The sequence below is a fragment of the Colletotrichum truncatum genome, assembly GCF_014235925.2.
Source record: "Colletotrichum truncatum strain CMES1059 chromosome Unknown Contig_0010, whole genome shotgun sequence".
NCBI classification, from domain to species: Eukaryota; Fungi; Ascomycota; class Sordariomycetes; order Glomerellales; family Glomerellaceae; genus Colletotrichum; species Colletotrichum truncatum.
Genome location: NW_027222407.1, coordinates 1,197,188 through 1,217,507, shown reverse-complemented (window position 1 = coordinate 1,217,507; position 20,320 = coordinate 1,197,188). Strand labels below are relative to the sequence as shown.

Genomic DNA, 20,320 nt, shown 5'->3' with positions numbered 1-20,320 from the left:
TGTGCTGGCTAGTATTACACATGCGCGCAAGCTGAAGCCATCCGTCCTTCAGTCGCAAGTAGCATTCCATTTCGGTCTTCATTTCCCTTTGCTTTTGGGTGTCAATTGCCAGTTTGCTGTTGTAGCATTTACTGGTTCTGCATCTGGGCCGTCATCTGGGCGTTGTGCTCCTGGAAGCGCTCGCTCAGGCGCTGCTGGGAAAACATCTGCTTCTGGACGCAGCGAGAGATGCAGCCGGTCTCGCGGGAGGAGAGGGACTTTGAGGTGAAGTCGTCGATGCAGGAGACGAAGCAGTGGTCAACAAGGTTGCCGAAGAGCTGTGGGTAGTTGATGTCAGTTATGCAATTCTTTTCACACACAGATGTAGTCCATGTCGAAGGGACATCGTTCAAACGGAAAAGATTTTGTCAACCCGGCTGTTGCAGAATGAGAAGAACTTACGTTCATGAACTCCTTGACCTGGCGCTTCTGCAGTCTCTGCTGGAGCTGAGTCTCCTCGGCCTTGGTAAGGCTGTTTAAAGTGATGCACGTTAGCCACTACTTCTCTCCCCAGTTTTTAGACTATTTCACCGTGTAGGTTAAACGTACGCGTCCATTTTGATTTGACGAAGTTGAAAGAGAGTTGCTGAAGGTCGACTGTTTACGGGCGTGGAGGCTGATCGTGAGCTTTGATGTTGGTGGAGGATGCGTTGTTAGACGATGACGATGAAATTTCTTTGGAAGAGATCGACTTTCGGGCCCCGACTGCTCTTCGCTGCTCTCCCAGCATGCGCGGCTGCCAGAAAGCTTGCTTCCCCTGGCTAGTATCAGCCAATGATTGGCAGGCTTCAGGTCCTCGATGGAGCTATGATAACGATAAGGCTTTACTGAGGGATTGTATGTGAACTTGAAGTAGTCAGCTCGGTTACATGCATTCGATCATTCATTCATGGGTATGTCGTATCCTGAATTTGATTAGGAAATTGCTGCTCTCCGAAGCCTAGCTAGTCATACCACTAAATCAATTACCCAACCCACATCAGAAAGAATCCATTCCATCGTTTTTGTTTTCCACGGCGAAAAGAAAGCTCTTAAGCGAGAAAGCAAAGATGAAGGATGACAAGTCAAGATAATAGCTCGCCCAGTTGCTACAGCTTATCTAAGCAAGTGTTGAGAATGTGAACCTCTGGGCCGTGCTGTCACACCCACAGCGAGTGAGTGGGACCTGCCAACGACCAACAGCTTCCTCCCGTCTCAACCAACAGAGCTTTCCCGACTGACCCCAACTCCTCACCACCACCATTTCCAGCTGACGCCAGCTGCCCGCTTGCAACGCCACTCATCACCGCCAGCCCGGCCACAGGCACTCCCTCAGTAGTAGTCCACATCGCAAGAGGAGCTCTCACCCGCGCCTTGTTTCCCGATTACCCCATGAGTGCCCGAGGCGGAAGCCGACCACCTCCTCGAGGCCGCCCAAACAAGGTGACGAAGCCTGCCACCGCCGGCCTCAAACGCGACGCCCACGCCCTCGTCCGCGCCAGCGCCGCCTCCAGCCGCCACTCCTCCGCCGTCGACCAGCAGCTCGAGCAGCTCGCTCACGATGCTGAGGCCGAGGCCGAACACGAAGATGACGACGAGATAACCGCTCCTCCACCACCCCCTGGTCCTTCCTCCACTCCCCAACAGCAACATCATCACTCGAACCCCTTCGATCTCGCCGCGGCCGGCATCTTGGCTAACGGCCCTCCCACAACCGACCAGGACATCCACCCCGACTTACATTCTTTGCCAGCCCAGTTTGCTATGGAGGCCCCGATGGGCGGTCATGGTGGCCCCGGCGGTATGTCCCGGACGGCCGAGGATCTCGCTTCCGAGAGCGGATACGGCCAGCTTGTCATCGACAGCGCCCTCGCCAAGCGGCTGGCCAATAACGAGGGCCAGCGCCTTGCGGTACAACGACGACAGGACCAGAGCCTCAACCTGAAGAGGAGGAGTAACGTTGAAGCCCTACTCGCCCATGTTTCCGGCCAGGAAGCCCACAGCCCGTGCAAGAGCTGTCACAAAGGATACGGTCCGTGGAACGGATGCGTGGTCGTCAGCGGCCAAATGTGCGGCAGCTGCGCTAACTGTTGGTTTAACGCAAGTGGTTCGCGTTGCTCTTTCCACGGTAAGCACATCGACAGAGAAGGAGGACAAAATAGACAGGCTCAGTAGGGCAATAAGGAAGTGATGGATGCTAATTGACTTGGTTACAGAAAACAACCTACCTCAGCACATGCCAGCTATCCAGCTCCAGCCGGTGCCACAGGTATCCGCCAACACAAGTTTCGCCGGCACAGCGCCGATGGCTCCCGGCATGGCCCCGGCAGGTCCTAGCAGCTTCGGACAGCCAGGTGCTGACCCTTCGGTCGCGCAGTTTGTGAAGGAAGTGCTCGACAGGGCGATGGCGGAGGCTCGGAGCAATGACCCTCATGTGCGCTTTCAGCTCCGAATCGAGACGGCAGCACGGCAGCTAGCGCTGGCTAGCGCCGAGTACGCCGAGTTTCTCGTCCAGCAGGGGGGCCACGACCCGAGTCAGCATCCACCTGAAGCGGAGGGTTCGGTGCCGGAGGCGGCGATGGGAGAGGGAGACAACGGGGCGTGAAAGGAGCGTCTCTAAGGCTTCCATTCTCTCCCATTCTTCACCACCTTTGTTCCTCATCTCCACAAGTTTCCTTTGCTTCTTCCCGGTCACCTGAAGTGTAAATGGCCCGATGATCCGACTCTTCGGATGGTTTGTTTGGTATACTGATTGGGAGCGGTCGAACTCACAGCTTGCTGTGGCTGCTGCCGAACCATTCGGGCCGTTAATTTCCTCAACGATTATGTGGGTGACAAAGCTTCCCAACCATCATCGTACCACTTTGCATTTGAGAGTAGGCAGACTTGAGGGTTTGACTTACTCGCTTGTGGCTGTCCCTCTCCAGGTAAACTTCCCTTGGCACCTGCACGGTACAAGACGACGCAGCTCTGTGCGAACACTTGGAGAGTAACCAACACGCTGGTGCGAGAACGACCCAATGACGGAATTAGGGGACAGGGACGCACACACAAGCTTGGGATCCCTTGCACAGTACCAAGCAAGCAGGCATATGGCCAGAAAAGAACCACAGCAACAGACATCATCATTTATTTGGTTTACCTCATACAACGCGCGCACACACAACACATATAGATTGATACCAAGATTTTTACCAAACAATATGTGTCTTTGGTCGTGCACTATTACCTGCCATACCTCGTGATTGAATTCTCGAATTGTTGACGGTCTGTTGTGTCCCCTTTGCTGTCTTAACTATTACCGCACTTCTCAGAACGGCGGCTTGTCTTCAAACTTGGTCTTAGTGATTAAGTAGACTAGGGTCTGGGTTGCTTTCTTCGATGCCTTTATTTAGGTCATCCGCAGCTTCACCTGGCGCACACGGACACTTTCACCGTGACCCCATCATGGGAATCAAGCCTTACCTGGCAGCATCCCGGTTGCTTCATTGCCAGCAACCCGTCGACTTGTCCGCTCACCTAAGCTGCCCCAGTCGCCTGACATTTTGGGGAAAAGCTGCCCGCCTAGCAGATCACCTATACATTATCCCTTGTCTGCGGGATGTCCTGGGCGATCGTATCTTTGTTCGGGTTTCTGCCCCGATATGGTGTAACAGGATCTCCAAGCCTTATCCTTCCTGGAGCAGCAGTTATTCATTCTGCTTTGACTAGGCTCAACTAGCCCTCTTTTGAACTTCTGACCAAAATCATAACGGCTTTATAGCGGGAATAGTGGGCGAGCGACGACAGGAATAGGCCATGTAACTTTTCTCTCGTCATTGTGAAGGCAAATCATCCCATGATGGGGGGAAGCAGCAAATGGGGGGCGAGGGAGAATAGAGACCCGGAGACCAAAATTCTCGGCCCTAGAAACTTTGTCTTTCCCCTCTCTTTCACGACGCAAGTGTCCCCGACGAGATGATCCTTGGCAAACATATTATTCGGCTCTGTCCTTCACCACCACCTCGTCTTCGGTGGCGACGGGACAACCCAAGGTCTAAGCTGAGCATCAAGTAGCAGTCACTGTGTGGCCGCTAGGACATGGGAGCCCAGTCCCGACGCGGGTGTGTGTGTGTGTGTGCGTGATCGGTCGGTCGGCGAAGGGTGTCTTAACGGGCCAACATGTACGGATAATCACTTTGAAACAGAGGATGCAACCCCACAAATTCCAACTCTATCTCTATTTTATTTTCGTACTCCCGCTCCTACACACATTTCTACGCAGTAAGTCGGGCTGCATCGCCGTTTAGTTTTTCGGCTCTAAGACTCTGCAATGATGGGTAAGAATGGTACGGGGCATGTGGGAGAGCAAGGGGCAAACAAGGACATGTCGTCGGTTGCGTTGATCCTCTTAAAGAATTCCCCGGCAATGTGGCTTCTAGGACCCTAAAAAGGGTTCCCACCCCGGGGTTCCGCATCTCATGAAATGAAAGGGGGCATTGAGGGATTGCGGTACATGCTACGCAACCAAACTTGGGCAAAAAAGCGTCATTAATATCCAACGAACGAAATAATCACACAAGAATCCCGCTCCTGGGGTCTTGGGGGGAGAAAAACCACCGCCATCCTGCGACATGTTTGAGAAATTCCCATCACCCACACCCACCCACATCGGCCGTTAAATCGACCACCAATTATGACCATCAGACGGGACGAAACGATCCCTACTAATTACAGCATGTCGCCGTGAGTTGGCAGTTTGGCGCAAACACACAAGCAACCAGATACACAACCCCGCGATCCCTGTCGACGATCATTCCAGTCTATTCCTCACCATGCTCCTTTGATCTCCTCACTTTCTGCATTCCCCATTCCCGGAGACGGAGAACAGCTGCGCCACCCCGAATTCCCCGCCGCCATCAACAAGCCTTGCCCTTATGCCGACCATATGTCGTTACCTTGTAAATGCAGACTCAACATGATGTGATTGAATGTATGTACGTACGTGCGTATGTGTCTGTGTAGCGTATGTGCGCACTCTTAAACCTTCATCTGGCCCCTTCCCAAACCCTCCCTCATCCACGTCTCCCCAAGCTTTCTTAATTCAGCACTTCAGACCAAATGCGGGCGCGGAGGAAAACAAAAGGACGAGAGCAGGACCCCTTTTGGAGGAAGCCGTTTGTTTTTGGCTCTCAACAACCACCTCGGAAGGCTACCCTGTCTTGCCTTGCCTTAAGTTAGGATACAGTGCGTAAGTTGCAGTAGCTCCAAAGTAGGGGGACGGAAGCGGCGCGGGACCAACGCCGCGAACGGTTGCAGAGTGGACATCAGAAAGTGCCGTCCGCACCGAATCTCGAAAAGACAGTCTTAGGGCTAGGCCAGTCTACAGTGAACTTCCTTGCTTAGTGGGCGGCGATCAGATGCGTCTGTATCGAAACTAGACTGAATTAGCAACCTGCCAATAGACATGTTCCAAAGAGGCTTCATGCTGGTGCTTGCACTGGTACTGCTCGGGATACCAACGATGGCTTCTTTCAGAATGAGATACAATACAAGTCGTATAATAGTGACATACATGCTCAACAACACAGGCAGAATGGAAACTAGAGGAAAAAGGAGACTTTCGTAATTAAACAAAATATTTAACCACCTTCCATCCGTCGAACTCTCTCAAATGCATTCAAGTTCATAGCTTCTTTTCCTCTTGCTATCCATCCGTCCGGGCATCTCATCCATCTCTGTCCGTCACTCACTCTCGCCGTCCGTGCAAGGTTAGGATCCTTTTCCCGCGGCGGACGCGTCTACTGCAGTCGCAACATCATGTTTGATACAGAGCCACCTCCTTAAGTTTCCCCCCTTGTTCCTGAACGCGGACCAACAAAGCAGAACCAAGAAAGCGTACCGCCTGATCTCTGAGGCAATGTACCGGGGATAGCCGAGGTGTGGGAAGAAAAAATACAGTCGCGTAAGCAAGGGAATCTGGGGAAACCGTCGGGTCGCCGTTTCGTCGTCGTCGGGAGGAGAGTTAATTTCATGAGCCAGCCTCCCACGACGCTCTCTGGCTTGGGTCATGCAATTAGAAGTAAAGGGTATTGTTGAAAAAAGCAAAAGTGGTTTGTTGTTTAAATCAGACCGCACAACCGCAGGTTCTCCTGGATGATGATGTCTGTTTGGCACGTTAGTGTTAAATCCTTTTTCTTTCTTTCTCTTTTTTCCACGCTTTGTGCTCGTGCCGTCGTGTTCTGGACTAGACTTACCATTCACTGCCGCCATGACAAAGCGGATTTGAGTCGTATCTGTCGCGCAGGTGAAATGCGTGTAGATTTGCTTCGTCTCATGCTGGTTCAAGCTGACAAATCGGTTCAGGATGTAGTCGCACGCCGCAGCGTAGTCATCGCCACCTTCGTAGTCGGGGAAGTAGTTCTTCATTGGGCTCACAGGGAGCTTCTCCTTGAAACGGTCGATCTTGTTGAGGAAGAGAATAATAGATGTCTTGATGAACCATCTCGAGTTGCAGATGGAGTCGAACAGAGTCAGGGCTTCTTGCATACGGTTGACTGTCTCATCCTCGAACAGAAGCTGGTCGTACTCGGAAATGGCGACAAGGAAGAGAATGGTGGTGACATTCTCAAAGCAGTGGATCCACTTCTTTCGCTCCGATCGCTGACCACCCACATCGAACATTCTGTACGTCAGGTCGCCAATGATGAATGTGGTTTCCGTAATACCGGTTGTCTTGACACGCGATCGCAGGACATCCTGGTCGTTGGGCATGTAGTCAGGGGCGGCGATACGCGCAATGTTATCGAAATAGCTGTGTGTGTCAGTAACCGACATTCATCAAGTGAGAAGTATAACTTACTATCTCGCAGAGTCGTTGAGTTGATATTCGCGAGATCGCTTGAAGCACTCTTGCACGCCACGGTCCTTCCACAAAGCCTCGATGGCGCTTCCAACCTCCGGAGGCAGAACATCGCCTTCAATCTGAGCGGGTTGCATGAAAATGGTCTGGACGTGATACTCCATCCGCTGGTCTTCGAGCGGCAGCTCGAGAGACTCCATGGCCTCAAGAATAACGCGCATCGATTGCACCGTGTTGCTGAAGATGATTTCCTTGAAGGATTCCCGCTCATCGCGCGAGTAGCCACCCTCGTGAATCAGCTTCATCTGCTTCAAGATCGTCGACTTTCCGGATTCACCAGCACCTAAGAGGCATATTAGAATCACATAACAGCGGAATCGTCACAAAATGCCACCGTTTCATGGGAGGTTGGCGATGGGAAGCGGCGTCAACAGTTGGGATGTCGGCTTACCCAGAAGAAGCATCTTGATCTCGTTGCGTTGCATCATCTTGTCCCTCTTCAGCTGGTTTTCGATCTCCTCGTTACGGGCCTTGCCCTCCTTGTCCTCCGTGCTCATTCCACAACCCATTTTGGCGGTTATGTGTCGTTCAGACCGACGGCAAATAGAAAAGAATTGACGGGATTAAAGTGATTGGGGGATCCTGATCGAATCGTATTGTTGCGTTGAAGGGGGCCTGGAAAATTACCACTTGTTAGCCGACCATGTCGCGAGTGGGCGTAATGCCGGCGGCGGACGAAAGAGAGAGCGAGAGTAATGGGCAACGACTTGTTTGGGCGGCGGGCGGACGAGACTGGAATGCAAAAAGACCCAGCCGAGGGTACGGCGGACGTGGACGATGGGCGGCGAACGACAGGCAGTCGAACTATCGAGGGAGGTACCGGCACTGGCGAGGGGGACGAGGCGAAGGGAGTATGTTTCTCCCGTCTTGTTCTGTCTCTCTTGGGTGTCTCTGCCGTGTCGCCTTCCCAATCCAGTTTGTCTTGTGTGCTCGGCGCTGGGCAGGACAGTTGCAGGTCGCGGGAGTTTGGTGTGGATGCGTCTGTCTCGCTCTTTCTCTTCTGTCCGTTCATGTCTCTACGTCGCTCGCTCGGTCTCTCTCTCTCTCTCTCTCTCTCTCTCTCTCTCGTCGTTCTTCCTCTCTTTGGATGGCTGCATGCAGTGGGGAGTGGGCAGATTAGGACTTACCTCTTAGATCTTATGATTGATGATAGAATCAATCAATTGACGACGGCTCGGGAAACGCAGCAAACAGGAAAAGAAAAACACGAGCCGTTGGGCGGACGGTGGGAGGATGGGATGGTCGCGACAGGATTGGAAGACCAGGAGCAAGAGAGACGGAAGAGAAAAAAGAGAGGAATGGGTTGGGAGGTGCCTCTAATGTGGAGAGGAGAGGTGGAAAATGGTAAGGGTGGATGGACTGTGGGCAGGGGTGGGCAGCACTGGTGCAGGAGAAGTTGCAGGTAGGAGCAAGCAACAGCAGCGGACAGGAGGATAGCAGCAAAAAGAGACGACTGACGAAGAGGAATAGTGGAAGAAGGAGTGGGCGGTGGTCTTTCGCCGGGGTGGGCAATGCGCTTTGGGGGAGAGGGGAGATACAAAAATGAGGTATACTGTGTCAACTAGAAGCGAGAAACACGGAGACAACCAATGATAGGTGAGTAGTGGACAGTGGTTCGGGAATGAGATGGTTGGTTGGAGAAAGGAGCACAAGTTTAGGAGCCGATCACGCTGGCTGTTTTATTTTTCTCACCTCTCTCCCACATCAGCCTCTTCTTCTCTCTTTCTACTTGTTTATCTTTTTTTTTTCTCTTCATGAGCTATCTTTTTTCTAATCTAGTTCCTCGTCCACCTCTGTCAACGGTGTGTGGGTGATGTACAGGGCGGATGCTAGTAATGGTGCTGATTCTTCCTTCTAGCCAGCTACCCCCCTAGCCAGCTGTACGGAGCTGGCAATAAGGCTAGGGGCTTTCTGGGGCCATCGCCGGGCATGCTCGACGCTTCAGCGGTTCGGTGGGGGCGGTGTCATCCACTGTTGCTTGTGGCTCATGTTGACCAGTGCGCACGACCATGGGCTCGTCGCCAGTGTCAGAAGATTCGGAGGCAGCTGAGTAGGCACCAAAAGAGTGTCTGAAGTGAAAGGGGAAAAAAAGGGGGTAGAGGTGGTGGTCGGGTGCACGGTGTGGGCTGGATGCGATTATCCATCCTAGTGCAGGGGCCAACAGGGGAAATTCCAGAAGCCAAGGTCGAGAGGAGCGCTACGTATCCACCGGTACCTACATTTGAATGCATGGCTCCCCTGTCTCTCTTACCCATCTGGAGCTCCATCTGGAGGGCAAAAGAGGTTTGGTCGAACAACTCTCCCCTGAACAAACGGTCCCTTGAAAGGCTAAGGAACGGACACTTGGAGTTACAGAGAAGACGATGCAGGACCCAGTGACAACAGATAGATACAACTAGAAAAGTGCAAGACCCAGGCAAAGAAAGAGAAGGGGGATCTGTTGTGGAAGGACGCGTCCAGCTATACACTACGTACTATGTATATTTTTGTAGGGGCACTGGTGGCTAGTGTAAAGAAAGACAGACCACTTATGCTAAGCTTGGACCCGCCAGGCCTCTGCAACGTCGAAATCACCGTCGCCGGCAGACGGCAGGCCAATAACTATGGCTAGTGGGGAATCGCGCCGTGAGGCCATGTCCCCATCACCCACAACGAAGAACATGTCCCCTGGAGTCCCTACAAAAAGGTATGGAAGCCAAAAAAAAAAAAAAAAAAAAAAAAAAAAAAAAAAAAAGAACATCATGGCCAGGGAAACAGGGTCTTGAACTGGTCTGGCACTCTGGTTGGTTCAACTGACCCCTGAGCGTGGTCTCAAGTGTCCATGTTCGCCGCCCTGACTAATGTAAAAAAATCCTCACGCTACGCACGATCGCAGACCAGGCACGGAGATGGGCTTTTGGGGGGTGCCCTGTGTATCTTTTTCAATTGACCTGGTGGTAATCCGCCACTATTGCCTTTGTTCGTCGTCGTCTGGTATAATAGCACGTCACACTTGACTGCGTGTGGTATAGACACCGATAAGCCCGTCGAAGCTCGAGCCGCCGCCAATACGAACAGGCAGGATTGATGATATCCACGTCTTCTTTGCTTCTGGACCGCTTCGGAACACATTCCCAGCATCCCAGTGCCGTCGCTTGATCCCCCGGCAAAAGAGATATCTATCACGCGCGAGACATTGCATCATGAGCAAGACAAGGCGCTCTACCACCCTTGCTAGAAACTGAAGAAAGCTAACCTTCATGGATGATTGAAAGAAGGAAAAAAAAAAAAAAAAAAAAAAGAGAGAGAGAGAGAGAGAGAGAGAGAGAAAGAAACACCCTATAGTTGTTTAAGAAAAGCAACCAGGTCAACGGGAGCGGCGGGAATGGAACGCCCCCCAAAGAAGTTCCTGTACTTATTCTTCCCATCCCAGCGGTCTGGCGGTCCCAATCCTACCCAGCCCAGCAAGCCAGCCTAACCGAAGGGTAAGGATGTGCTAAAAGCCAATTCTAATCACGAAAAGAAAATCTCCGTCTTTACTTATTTCGTAACCACCCGCAGTGCGAGTGCCACCAGCCAAGGTGAGATCCACACGCAGGGAACTTTTTAGTGGCATGTTATGGCAGAACGGAACATTGGAATACTGCAGTTGGAACATTGCCTTCTTCTATTGGGGCTTCCATTGCCATTCTTGAAACATTTGCAATGAGCCATCACCTTGTTGTTGCGTCCAACATCAATCTTAGTACCATCCACGGCCACCCCGTCCACCTTCCTGCCTTGCATGTCTGAACTTTTGCTTACATATACTCCGTGACGATACCGTCGCAGATGCGGGTACACTAAGCTCTTGCTTAGCAAACGGCACATAAACAAGTTCGACCGCCTCGCCAAGATCTAAGCAAACAATGGAAACAAACTTTTTTTATTTGGAGGGGGGTTAAATCTCCAATCAAAGAAGTACTATTCCCTCGGTCGAATTGATCTTCCCTGGAGCTGTCTTATCAATTTCGCACGGTCTACTCCATGCTCTTTTACTCTGTCCCTCCTGTCCCCAAGCAGCCAACCATTTGGCCTTGGCGGACGAACTGACAAAGGAGTAGTGGCTTCATCGAGCACTTGCATCTTTCTCCGTAATAGGGGCCGATCTCATCTAAGTCTGGCACCTGTCGACTTTTCCTTTCTTTGCTCAGGACGCGACCCAAGTCAAGGTAAGTCGATAAGCCAGCCGTCGTCCGACTTCATCCCCGGTCGCCATATCCAGGCACCCAGGGCCGTGTTCGCGCCAGCATCCCACGGACACGGCGGCTCCATCACCATTCCCAATCCATCTCCATGTCTCTGCTACTGGCGACTACTGCACAGTACCATCAAAAACTCGAACATGCTCCAGCTCTGGAACAAATGCTCCAGTCGTCGTTCTTTTTCGGCTCCACCACCCATTCGCCTAATGTCAGTGAGCCCACGCTTCACCTGGCCCTCTCCGTCCTCATCTACTCTCCCTGCATCCACTTGCGATTGCTTCCTCGCCCAATATCACATCTCTCGCGCATGGCCGCCGCACGACCTACCAACCTTCTTGCCTGAGTGTACCATCATCTCTAATGACAAGGTACTATGATGGCCATGTCCCTTCGATCAGTGTCAATGCCAGACCAGATGCCGAGAGTGTTTATAGTAAAGAGACGCCCTGGGGCGCCCCTCAACTCCTCTCATCTGCCAGCATGTTGATCTTCCCTCCCAATGCATGCGGTCATTCCGTCTAGGAGCGCGGTATCGATGATGAAGTCAAACTCGTTGCGACACTCGCCCCAAGCCTCCACTTCTGCTCAGTCCAGCCCGAGTCTCGCCCCTCGAAGCCTTCCGTCCTAGTCATTCCCATGGCGCATGATCCGCATTTCCAAGAAACGAAGGCAGATTGCACCTAAACACTGGTGTGCCCAATCGGGAGACGTGGCGCTTGCCGCCACAAAGGCCCTTTTTTATATTCTCACCTGATGATTGGGCTTGTCAGGTTCACTTTTTTTTTTTTTTTGAACCTTCCTTACAGTCAAACATGTCAACTTGAATCTTAACGATCTCCTTCCCGATAGCTACCACAGGGGAAAAAGCAAGGCCTCGATAGGCAGGGTGGTTAACCGTCAACATATGTGATGTTCGGCCCACTGTCACAGTCAACAGATCTATTCTTTTTTTGGTGTTTTGACGGTGCTGGACCTTTGAGTCACGCCGAAATGTTTGCTTTTATTTAGACGTTCAGTCGCCTGTTTGCTTCTATGCTCAGCCGCTAGCTGCATGTTGCCGCTGTGATGGCCCTTCTGCCCTGCGTCGAGTCTCGTAGCAAACTTTGGGCCTTCACTCAAATCCATCGCGAGTTCAGCCAGTGCTGAAAACATATGTACAGCCAACTACATACATCGTCCTCACTAATAGCATCGGTGTTATCTACCACGCAATTCTTTAGCTTTGACCAATATGGCGTAATTCTGGCTTTTTCTTTCCTTTTTTTTTTTTTTTTTTTTTTTTTTACACCTTCTTTCCTCTCCCTCCTTATTCAGAGAGCAGTGGAGGTATCGAAACATCAGCTATGCTCAAACATGCAAAGACCCTGTACATTTCTTACTGGTATTTGAACTAGACGAAGGTTGTTGTGCTATGAAAGACACGGACCTGAGTTTTCTCGGAAATGGACTAAGCTGAGATGCTCTTGTGGCTCACAACGAGAGACACCGTGTATCCTGACTCGGAGTTTGGTCTCTTGATTGGTTGCAGCGACCGCCACTATGGTTCGAATTCTAGGAACGGTAGTTGCTAAACAGCCATCGCAGCTAGCCAATAATTGCGCCACAAGCCTAGCTTTGCGGACTACCACCGCCTTAGCCGCATGCTAAGTAGGGCCTTTCAAAGAGACTGGTAACTAAATCGTCTCAAGTTACAAGTCCAGCGGGACGGACAACCCGATCCTGTGGGGGAGTGCACACATCTCTCCATTCTACTGTATACAAAGGTCACGACTTACAACAAACACACATACGACAAACATCCGAAATCAGCATGCAGTTTGCGGGCGCTCCGGTGGCTGCAAAGCCTGTGGGGAGAGGGCCTTCAAAGCAACTGTGTTCGCCGCCTGGATGTAGATATGAATCGCAGAGGCTGCGATTCAACGCATGTCCTCGCACGTCAACGCGCCTGTTGGTGACATGGCGGAGATTTTTCTTGATCCGCCGCCTAGTCAATCAGAATCTCGAGGCAAAAGTTTGAGGCGGGCAGACCCCGCCATTTTGGCTACAATGAAACAGCGAATCAGCTGGGACAAGCTTACTATGCAAGGGCACCGTCAACCGTTCCCCTGTCTGTGACTTTGTGGTTCACAAAGCCCAAGCCGTTTGCGAGTCCCAGATGCAATTTTGATGTTCTGCCAAAAAAAAAAAAAAAAAAAAAAAAAAAAAAAAGGGGGAGGCCAGTAATGCCCCTTGAGATGCTGATCGGGTCATGATCTTGGGGGTGCCGCACACGATTCCCGCTCGCCTGCAGGTGTGTTTCCCTAACCTGTTTGGTTCAGTTGATCAACACCAAGTTTTGGTCGGACATCTTGCGGGGATGCGATGATGGGGCTGTCGAGAACGCGCCCATAAACCATTGATGGACTGCAGCTACTAGTATTTGGTTGTCCATTTCGCAAAGAGTGGATTCACAGGATTTATATGCGCCAGGTTACCCCTGTTATAATCCTTCACCTGTCGCAATTCAAAGCCCCTGCTTCTCTTGCTACCCACTTGCTCCAATGTCTCAGCGGCTGCGCATCACTCTGGGATTCCAGGACAAGCCGTGTAAGGACCATGTAGGCATAAGGCGAGGAAGGAAAGGCGGTTATGACGGACCAACCAATTAAGACGGGCAGACGTTGCACCAGAACAAGAGCGCCTCCCAAAACGGCGTTGTCAACAGCGTCGAAAGAAGAAATCGGGGGCGGTTGGCAGGCACATTTCATATCCGAAATAAGGTAATTTCGTAATTTCGCGCAAGTCGCTAAATATTTGCAGGCCACCGGCGAAGACTACTACCAGAAACTATTCCCGCGCGCAGGTGTTACGGATACAGGGAGGCCACATGGCATGCGAGTTCCTTTGACGATGTGACGCGGACCCATAGAGAAAATTGGCAGAGACCAGGGGGCTTATTGGCATCGGATGCCTGAAGAGGCAAAACTGTGGAGTTACAAAATCGTTCCACGCGGGATCACGAGAAAGCTCCTTTAATTGAAGAGGGTCCGGAAATGTGGAGGCTCTTCTCGTTTCCGAAGCCGAACCCCATCTGTTGCCATCGTGTGCCTCCGCTCCAGGTGAACTTTGTGGGCGGACGAATGGCAGAAGCGCGCTTTCCTTTGGGGGCCTGGCAGATGGAGAATTCTGCGTGTTCTCTGATGCATACATGGGGGGGCCCTTTTCACAAGCATAAGCGAGTAATGAGAGGCCAACCAACGCGGCATAGAATTTCCAACAATAGTGCCTTTTGTTAGTTGGTTTTTTTTTTTTTTTAAGCACAAACGATGCCGATGCAGCACCGTTGCGGCGTCGTCGCTCTCACCTACCGTGCCGCAAAGGTTGGGTCCTCTTACGATCATCTGCTGTTGCTCCCGAGATCTCTTAAGCGCCTTACCTTTCTCGGGCGGCAGTCATCGTTCCATCTGGATTACATTTTGATCGGCTAGTTCGGACGATAGCGCTCTGGCTTTGCATCTGACCATCGAGCGAACGAGATTGATATGTTCTAGAAGCCCCACAGAAGCATTCCACCCCCTGGGCCTGTTTCTTGTGTAACAGTTGTCTGGCACATCAGACAAGCGGCTTGTGTTGGGGCACTGGAAAATCCATGAGACGTGGTGCGCCAAATCATTCTCTTGGCCATGGCGGATATTCATGCCCGGCCCGGCTGTTCGAGTTTTGTTTCGGACACAATATCATGGATCCGAAAGGCTGTGAAACGGTATCTCAACTACGTAGTACAGAAGCCACGCCCGCCATCCACCTCAGCCACTGGGGTCCAGCTTGTTTCAGAACAATTTGTACTTGGAAAATTTTCTCGAGGGATACATACAATATAGGCAGCTGAGAACAGCTCCCAAAAGCGTGCAGCCTGAAGTCGTGTAGAAACACTAGTTTGTGTTATCGTCCAGCCACTGAATGCTCTGATGGTTCAAGCGATAGACGCGTACGACCGACTCGCTGTGGAGATCCCACAGTCAACATGACGGTCGCCTCCCCTGGGTCCACGACGCAGAGACGCAGCTTATGGGGACAGATGGGTGGGTGATGTGGGAAAAATTCCGCCGCGGGCTTCAGGATCGATCACTGAGCAGGGCCAGCCCTTAACTTGGCGGATCCGGGGCGGGAGCCGGGCCGGCCAGCTCAAGCAGCACCACCGTCGGAGGGTGTCTCCACATTTACGCGGCCGAGGCCGAAAAAACAAGGTTGTTTAGCGCCGTTTGCCAATTTCCGCGCCCGCGTCGTGAGATGACTTTGTTTTTTCTCGCTGACGGCTGCATCATCTTCCCGTCATTTTACGTCAAGTAATTGGTTCTTTACCCAGGGGCGCAACTTGAGTCAATTGAGCGCACGTGAAATCACAATGTCCATTCCTATGAACCGCCTGGGCGGTCGCGGTAAGCACAGCACCCCACGTCTATTCTTGCGTTCCTTCCTGCCTACCTACCCCCACCCCCTGAAGTTATGGGCTGGAAGCGCGACCGCCACAGGGGGGGGAAGAGAGAGGAAGAATATGGTCCTTTTGCCCACCGAGCAAAGAACCAACACGCGCTGACACGAGAAATGCGCCGACGATAGCGTTTCACCACGCCGACAATGATGATGACGATGTGGAACGCGAGTACGATCGCCTCCGCGACCTAGCCCGCGAGGAGGCCAACAAGCGCAACTCCTGCTTCGAGCGCGTCGGTGCCCTCCCCCTCCCCAATGTTCTCAATCCGCGTTCTCAGTCGGGTTCTGTCCTCCCACGCTTTCTAACCCGAATGTTTTTGCGACGTACAGTCCCAGCAGGCATACCAGTCCGGCGACGGCGCCGCCGCCAAGGAGCTGTCGAACGAGGGCAAGCGCCATGCCCAGCGCATGGATGACTACAACCGCCAGGCGTCCGAGTATATCTTCCGGGAGAACAACGCTCCGGGCCGCGTCACGGGCAGCTGCGTCGACCTCCACGGCCAGTTCGTCGAGGAGGCGGAGCGCATCCTCGAGGACCGCATCCGCGCCGACCGCGCCCGCGGACAGGACCACCTGCACGCCATCGTCGGCAAGGGCAACCACTCGACGGGCCATGTGCAGAAGCTCAAGCCGCGCATCGAGGAGCTGTGCCGCGAGCTGGGGTTAAACTATTCGACCGAGGACAATGCCGGTCGCATATACATCAACCTCCAGGGCGGGGACGCCACGATGCCGCCGCCGCCCCAGGCTGGCGGTGCGCATCACGGCGGTCCTGCGGCTGGTCACCACCAGCAACAGCAGCAGCACCATGGCGGCCAGCAACAGCACTACGGTGGACACCAACAACAGCAGCATCACGGCGGTCAGCAGCATCACGGTGGACAGAACCAACAGAACCAGCAACAGGACCAGGTCGAAGACCTCGCCGTCAAGCTCCTCAAGAAGTTGGAGAAGGCGTGCTGCATCGTCATGTGAGAGGGGGAGAAAAAAGCAAGTTGCTTTCTTCTCGGGGACCTTATGCGGGTCTGTACTGGAACACTGGTCGACCGTGGCACACCTTTCTCCTCTCCTGTCTTACGACGGTTGGCTTGCTGCTGGTTTTAATCCTCTGGAATGGCCATGTGTTGGATGTGTAAATGGTAATGTTTTGTATCTGATGGAATGATACCCTGGCGAGATGTCACTGGACTACGTCGTCGAAGGGTGCTCGGATATGAGCTGCGAGAGTGGCCCCTTTGCGCCTGTTATATATTTATATTTCTCTTGTAGATACTTTGAATGTTGATTTTTGGACTTTGTTGAGACGTTTTTCTCCCTCCAGTTGTTCCATCACGTGATAAGAAGAACAGGTGTTGTATCACAATTAGAACTCCTGCGTACCTGGGACTGTTGGCGTGGGGACTGGTTATTGTACAAGTTGCTTGAAAGCTATCATCAAAACCTTGATTGCCTATTGATCTACTATAAGCGGTAACTGCTTCTGGTTCGTGCCACAGACGAACCCATAGTGAAATAGGTGGTCCAGACAGTCATGTCGTTAGTTAGCGATGCCTCGGAAACCCTAGTTGCGAGTAGACTTGAGAGAACTATATACCAGCCCCAGTTAGTTGAAAGGGGGCGGCTGATGCCGGTGTTCTTGGATAACCAGGCTGAAAAGTAGGGGAAGGACAGGCGGTGCCTTAGCCAACGTGGCTAAACCTATCCAAAGGCAAATAAAGATGAGATGGTGCAGAGGGCTCAAGTTCAACATACTGCCGAGTTCTCTGCTTTTGTTGTCGCTTAATCCAACACCCTGTCCGCCGAGAACGTATGTGATGAGTCGCATCTCGGATAAATTTTGCCTTTCAGCTACCCAGGGTAGTTATCCACGTCCAGTGTATAAATCTCGTCGTCTGAGTAGACTCTATGTAATCCCTTTTTGCATCCCGGACCCTGTAATGAACAGCCACTAGGTACAAACTCCGCATGGTGCTATCCCAGTAGTAGGCCAACTTACTTCCAACTGCGAGTTGCCGTTGGTAGTATCTTCATGATGAATATCTTGGACGCATAACCTTTTTTTGGTCTCATCTTCTTTTTGTATTGTTAAATCTAAGGAGCATTTTCCCAGACATCACCGCCGCCCTCCGCCTCTGTCATCTCCTTCCACCGCTGCGCAAACTCCCTCAATCCTCCTTCGCCCGCCAGACTCGCGTCAACAACCTCCTTGGGCAGCTTATGCGCCGAGTACTGCGGCGTGCTGAAGTTGAACGCGGCCGGGTTGTCCTTCTCCACCAGCCTCATCTCGGGAACAAGCTCATCTGCATCCTCGTCATCCGTCGTCTCGTCTGCGCCACTTCCCTCAACCTGCTCTTCGTTCACGACCGATCCCAAAATCGGCTTCGGCACCTTGAACTCCAACAGCTCGACCCATGAAAAGAGCAGACTGTCCGTTCGCGGCGCCCAGGGGTTGATGTCGATGAGCCGCACCTTGCCCAGCTCGTCGTATGAGTCGCTATCTCCAGGAACGTAGACATCAAAGGCGTATGATCCATCAGGGAATGTAAATCGCAATCTGTCCTCGAAGAAATCCAGAATTTTAGACACCAACGCGGGCCTCAGACCGTCGAGGAAAGGGTAGTAGTTCCAGTCTCGCTGGGTAATGCCAACCAACGCGCGATGCTTAACGAAACATCTAAACTCGAGGGCCGGGTTCGGGGCAAAGAAAGGGCGGAGAACCAGGACCGGCTGGAATGGGCGGTTTGCGGAGGATGCGACAGTGTCGTCAAAGGCGTGCTCCAGATCGTGGCTGACAAAGCTGGAGCTCTTGAGCAGAAGGTAGATGTCGTTGGGCGTCGTGCACTTGAGCGTGTTCTGGTGCGGCGAGATCCAGGCAGCGTCCTTTGGAGCAGACCAGTTCAACTTGGGGGCAACAGCGCCGCCAAGCTCGGCGATACGCTCCTTGATTTCCTGGTGAATCTCGGGGAAACGCTGGTTCGGCGGGCGAGAGTCTGCTTCGGGCTCATCGTCATCTGAATCGGACTCATCCAGATGCTGGTTACGTCTTGGCGCGCCGGCCGTGTTTGACGAGGCAGACCATTCTTCCTCCTCTTCTTGGTTGGACTGCGTCTCATCGTCATCGGCGAGGATGATGCCGTCGTCCCGAATGTATTGGACGAAGTCGGGTGACAGCTTGATAATCCTGGAACGGATTGAGACGGTGCGATACTTGGGGAACCAGCTATCGTAGGAGCAGTTGAGGATGTGCTCCTTGGTTACGGGAGGGAAGGTAATTTCCTCAGTGTCTTGGGCGGTTGCGTTGTTGATTGCGTCCAGGGTTGGTTGCCCCTCAGTGAGGCCTTCGAGAGACGGCATTGCGGCGATTCCGGTTCACACGTATGAGACCTGGCGTATTGTAAAAATGAAATGAGAACAACTATAAAGTATCCAGATAATCGAGGCCCTCGAAAGCTTGATGTATGTGTCTGGTCAGGATTTTGTCACTCCAGTGTTGGGATTTTCACTTACATCGATGAGTCTTCTCTGCTTAGTGAGTCTTCCAATCGCCCAAAGAAGAAAGTGCCCCACCATCCCACTCGTCATAACTTTTCTGCCGCGCACCCCTCGGCTTATCTTACACTATCATTCACCGCTTTTGAACCCAAGTCTCCAACTGAACTTTCGTACCATGCCAAGGGTCCAAGGTTGTGGTGACGTCTCTTTCCTCAGCCCCCCAGCTCCAATCACGAGTACTCGTACAGAACATCTGACCTTGATTTCTCCGACAACGCCGATCGACAAAGCAAGGCAACACACTTAGTTGTCGGTTTCTTACCATCACGCCGAACGCGATAATACCCTCCAAAGCAACCTCCCCGAAGAGCTTCATACAGAAACCATGTCTGATAACGTCGGACTCTCGACACCTCGCGGTAGCGGTACGTCTGGCTATGTCCAGCGCAACCTTGCACACATGCGCCCGCGCGATTATGGCGCGCCGTATCCTCCCAAGGACGCCGACTCGCTGCGTCACAAACAGCGCCAGCCCGATAAGGAGATTCTTGAACACGACCGCAAGCGCGAGGTCGAGGTCAAGGTTCTCGACCTGCGGGACACCCTCGAGGACGAAGGGTAAGCTTATCATTAGGTCTCCAACAAGCATTCGTTTGACAGTAATTTCTCTAGTCTCGAGGAAGAAGAGGTCGAGCAGCGATGCGACGAGTTACGCAAGAAGCTCCTTGCGGAATTGGAGAGCAAGAAGAACACCCGCGGCGGTCCCGGGCCAGTACGCAAGCATTTCAAGAGTCACCAGGTTCACGAGATGGCAGATGCCAAGATCAAAGAGAGCGAGAGGCTCAGAAGCGCGCTGAGGATAAGCAAGGACTACGAGGAAGGAAGTCATTGGAGACGGCAGGAGGAGAGGATGAGAAATGCCTTGGAGAAGGACGAGAAGAAGGATGAGGCCGACTAAGAGGAATGGAAGACTTAGACCACAAGGCGAGGCGCCTGGATTTTGGGTACGGATGAGCATGGGAAACAGGCGTTTGGCGTTTTCTCGACATATCAGCGAAGTGCCGTATTGATGAAGTTCAGGTGCTGGATTCACTACAACACGCCTGACCTGAGACAGGCTGGGCACTGGCGAACTTAGCTGCAGACCGACTCCATATCGAATTATTGATACAGTTGCGGAGATTTTTTTTCCGTCTTCTAGTAATACACAGAT

The 20,320-nt window shown here is 52.4% G+C and overlaps 6 protein-coding genes across 6 annotated transcripts; 3 read left to right on the top strand and 3 right to left on the bottom strand.

Annotated features, from left to right (window-relative positions):
* Nucleotides 1-128: 128 nt before the first annotated feature.
* Nucleotides 129-596, bottom strand: CTRU02_213777 (mitochondrial intermembrane space translocase subunit; the record flags this gene model as incomplete). Its single annotated transcript, XM_036732933.1, has 3 exons — nt 129-317; nt 442-511; nt 589-596. 3 exons carry the CDS (start codon nt 594-596, stop codon nt 129-131), a joined length of 267 nt encoding a protein of 88 aa, XP_036575358.1.
* An 814-nt stretch (nt 597-1,410) lies between these two features.
* Nucleotides 1,411-2,623, top strand: CTRU02_213776 (uncharacterized protein; the record flags this gene model as incomplete). The annotated part of the gene is made up of 2 exons (XM_036732932.1): nt 1,411-2,146; nt 2,235-2,623. 2 exons carry the CDS (start codon nt 1,411-1,413, stop codon nt 2,621-2,623), a joined length of 1,125 nt encoding a protein of 374 aa, XP_036575357.1.
* A 3,496-nt stretch (nt 2,624-6,119) lies between these two features.
* On the bottom strand, nt 6,120-7,428 carry CTRU02_213775 (guanine nucleotide-binding protein alpha subunit; the record flags this gene model as incomplete). The annotated part of the gene is made up of 4 exons (XM_036732931.1): nt 6,120-6,163; nt 6,255-6,811; nt 6,860-7,202; nt 7,311-7,428. The coding sequence occupies 4 exons, from the start codon at nt 7,426-7,428 to the stop codon at nt 6,120-6,122; spliced, it is 1,062 nt and encodes a 353-aa protein (XP_036575356.1).
* An 8,098-nt stretch (nt 7,429-15,526) lies between these two features.
* Nucleotides 15,527-16,590, top strand: CTRU02_213774 (SMR domain-containing protein; the record flags this gene model as incomplete). Its single annotated transcript, XM_036732930.1, has 3 exons — nt 15,527-15,560; nt 15,742-15,872; nt 15,946-16,590. 3 exons carry the CDS (start codon nt 15,527-15,529, stop codon nt 16,588-16,590), a joined length of 810 nt encoding a protein of 269 aa, XP_036575355.1.
* Nucleotides 16,591-17,706: 1,116 nt separating this feature from the next.
* Nucleotides 17,707-18,969, bottom strand: CTRU02_213773 (uncharacterized protein; the record flags this gene model as incomplete). Its single annotated transcript, XM_036732929.1, has 1 exon — nt 17,707-18,969. The coding sequence occupies one exon, from the start codon at nt 18,967-18,969 to the stop codon at nt 17,707-17,709; it is 1,263 nt and encodes a 420-aa protein (XP_036575354.1).
* Nucleotides 18,970-19,492: 523 nt separating this feature from the next.
* CTRU02_213772 (pre-mRNA-splicing factor CWC21) lies at nt 19,493-20,065 on the top strand (the record flags this gene model as incomplete). The annotated part of the gene is made up of 2 exons (XM_070206126.1): nt 19,493-19,725; nt 19,780-20,065. 2 exons carry the CDS (start codon nt 19,493-19,495, stop codon nt 20,063-20,065), a joined length of 519 nt encoding a protein of 172 aa, XP_070060158.1.
* Nucleotides 20,066-20,320: the final 255 nt, after the last annotated feature.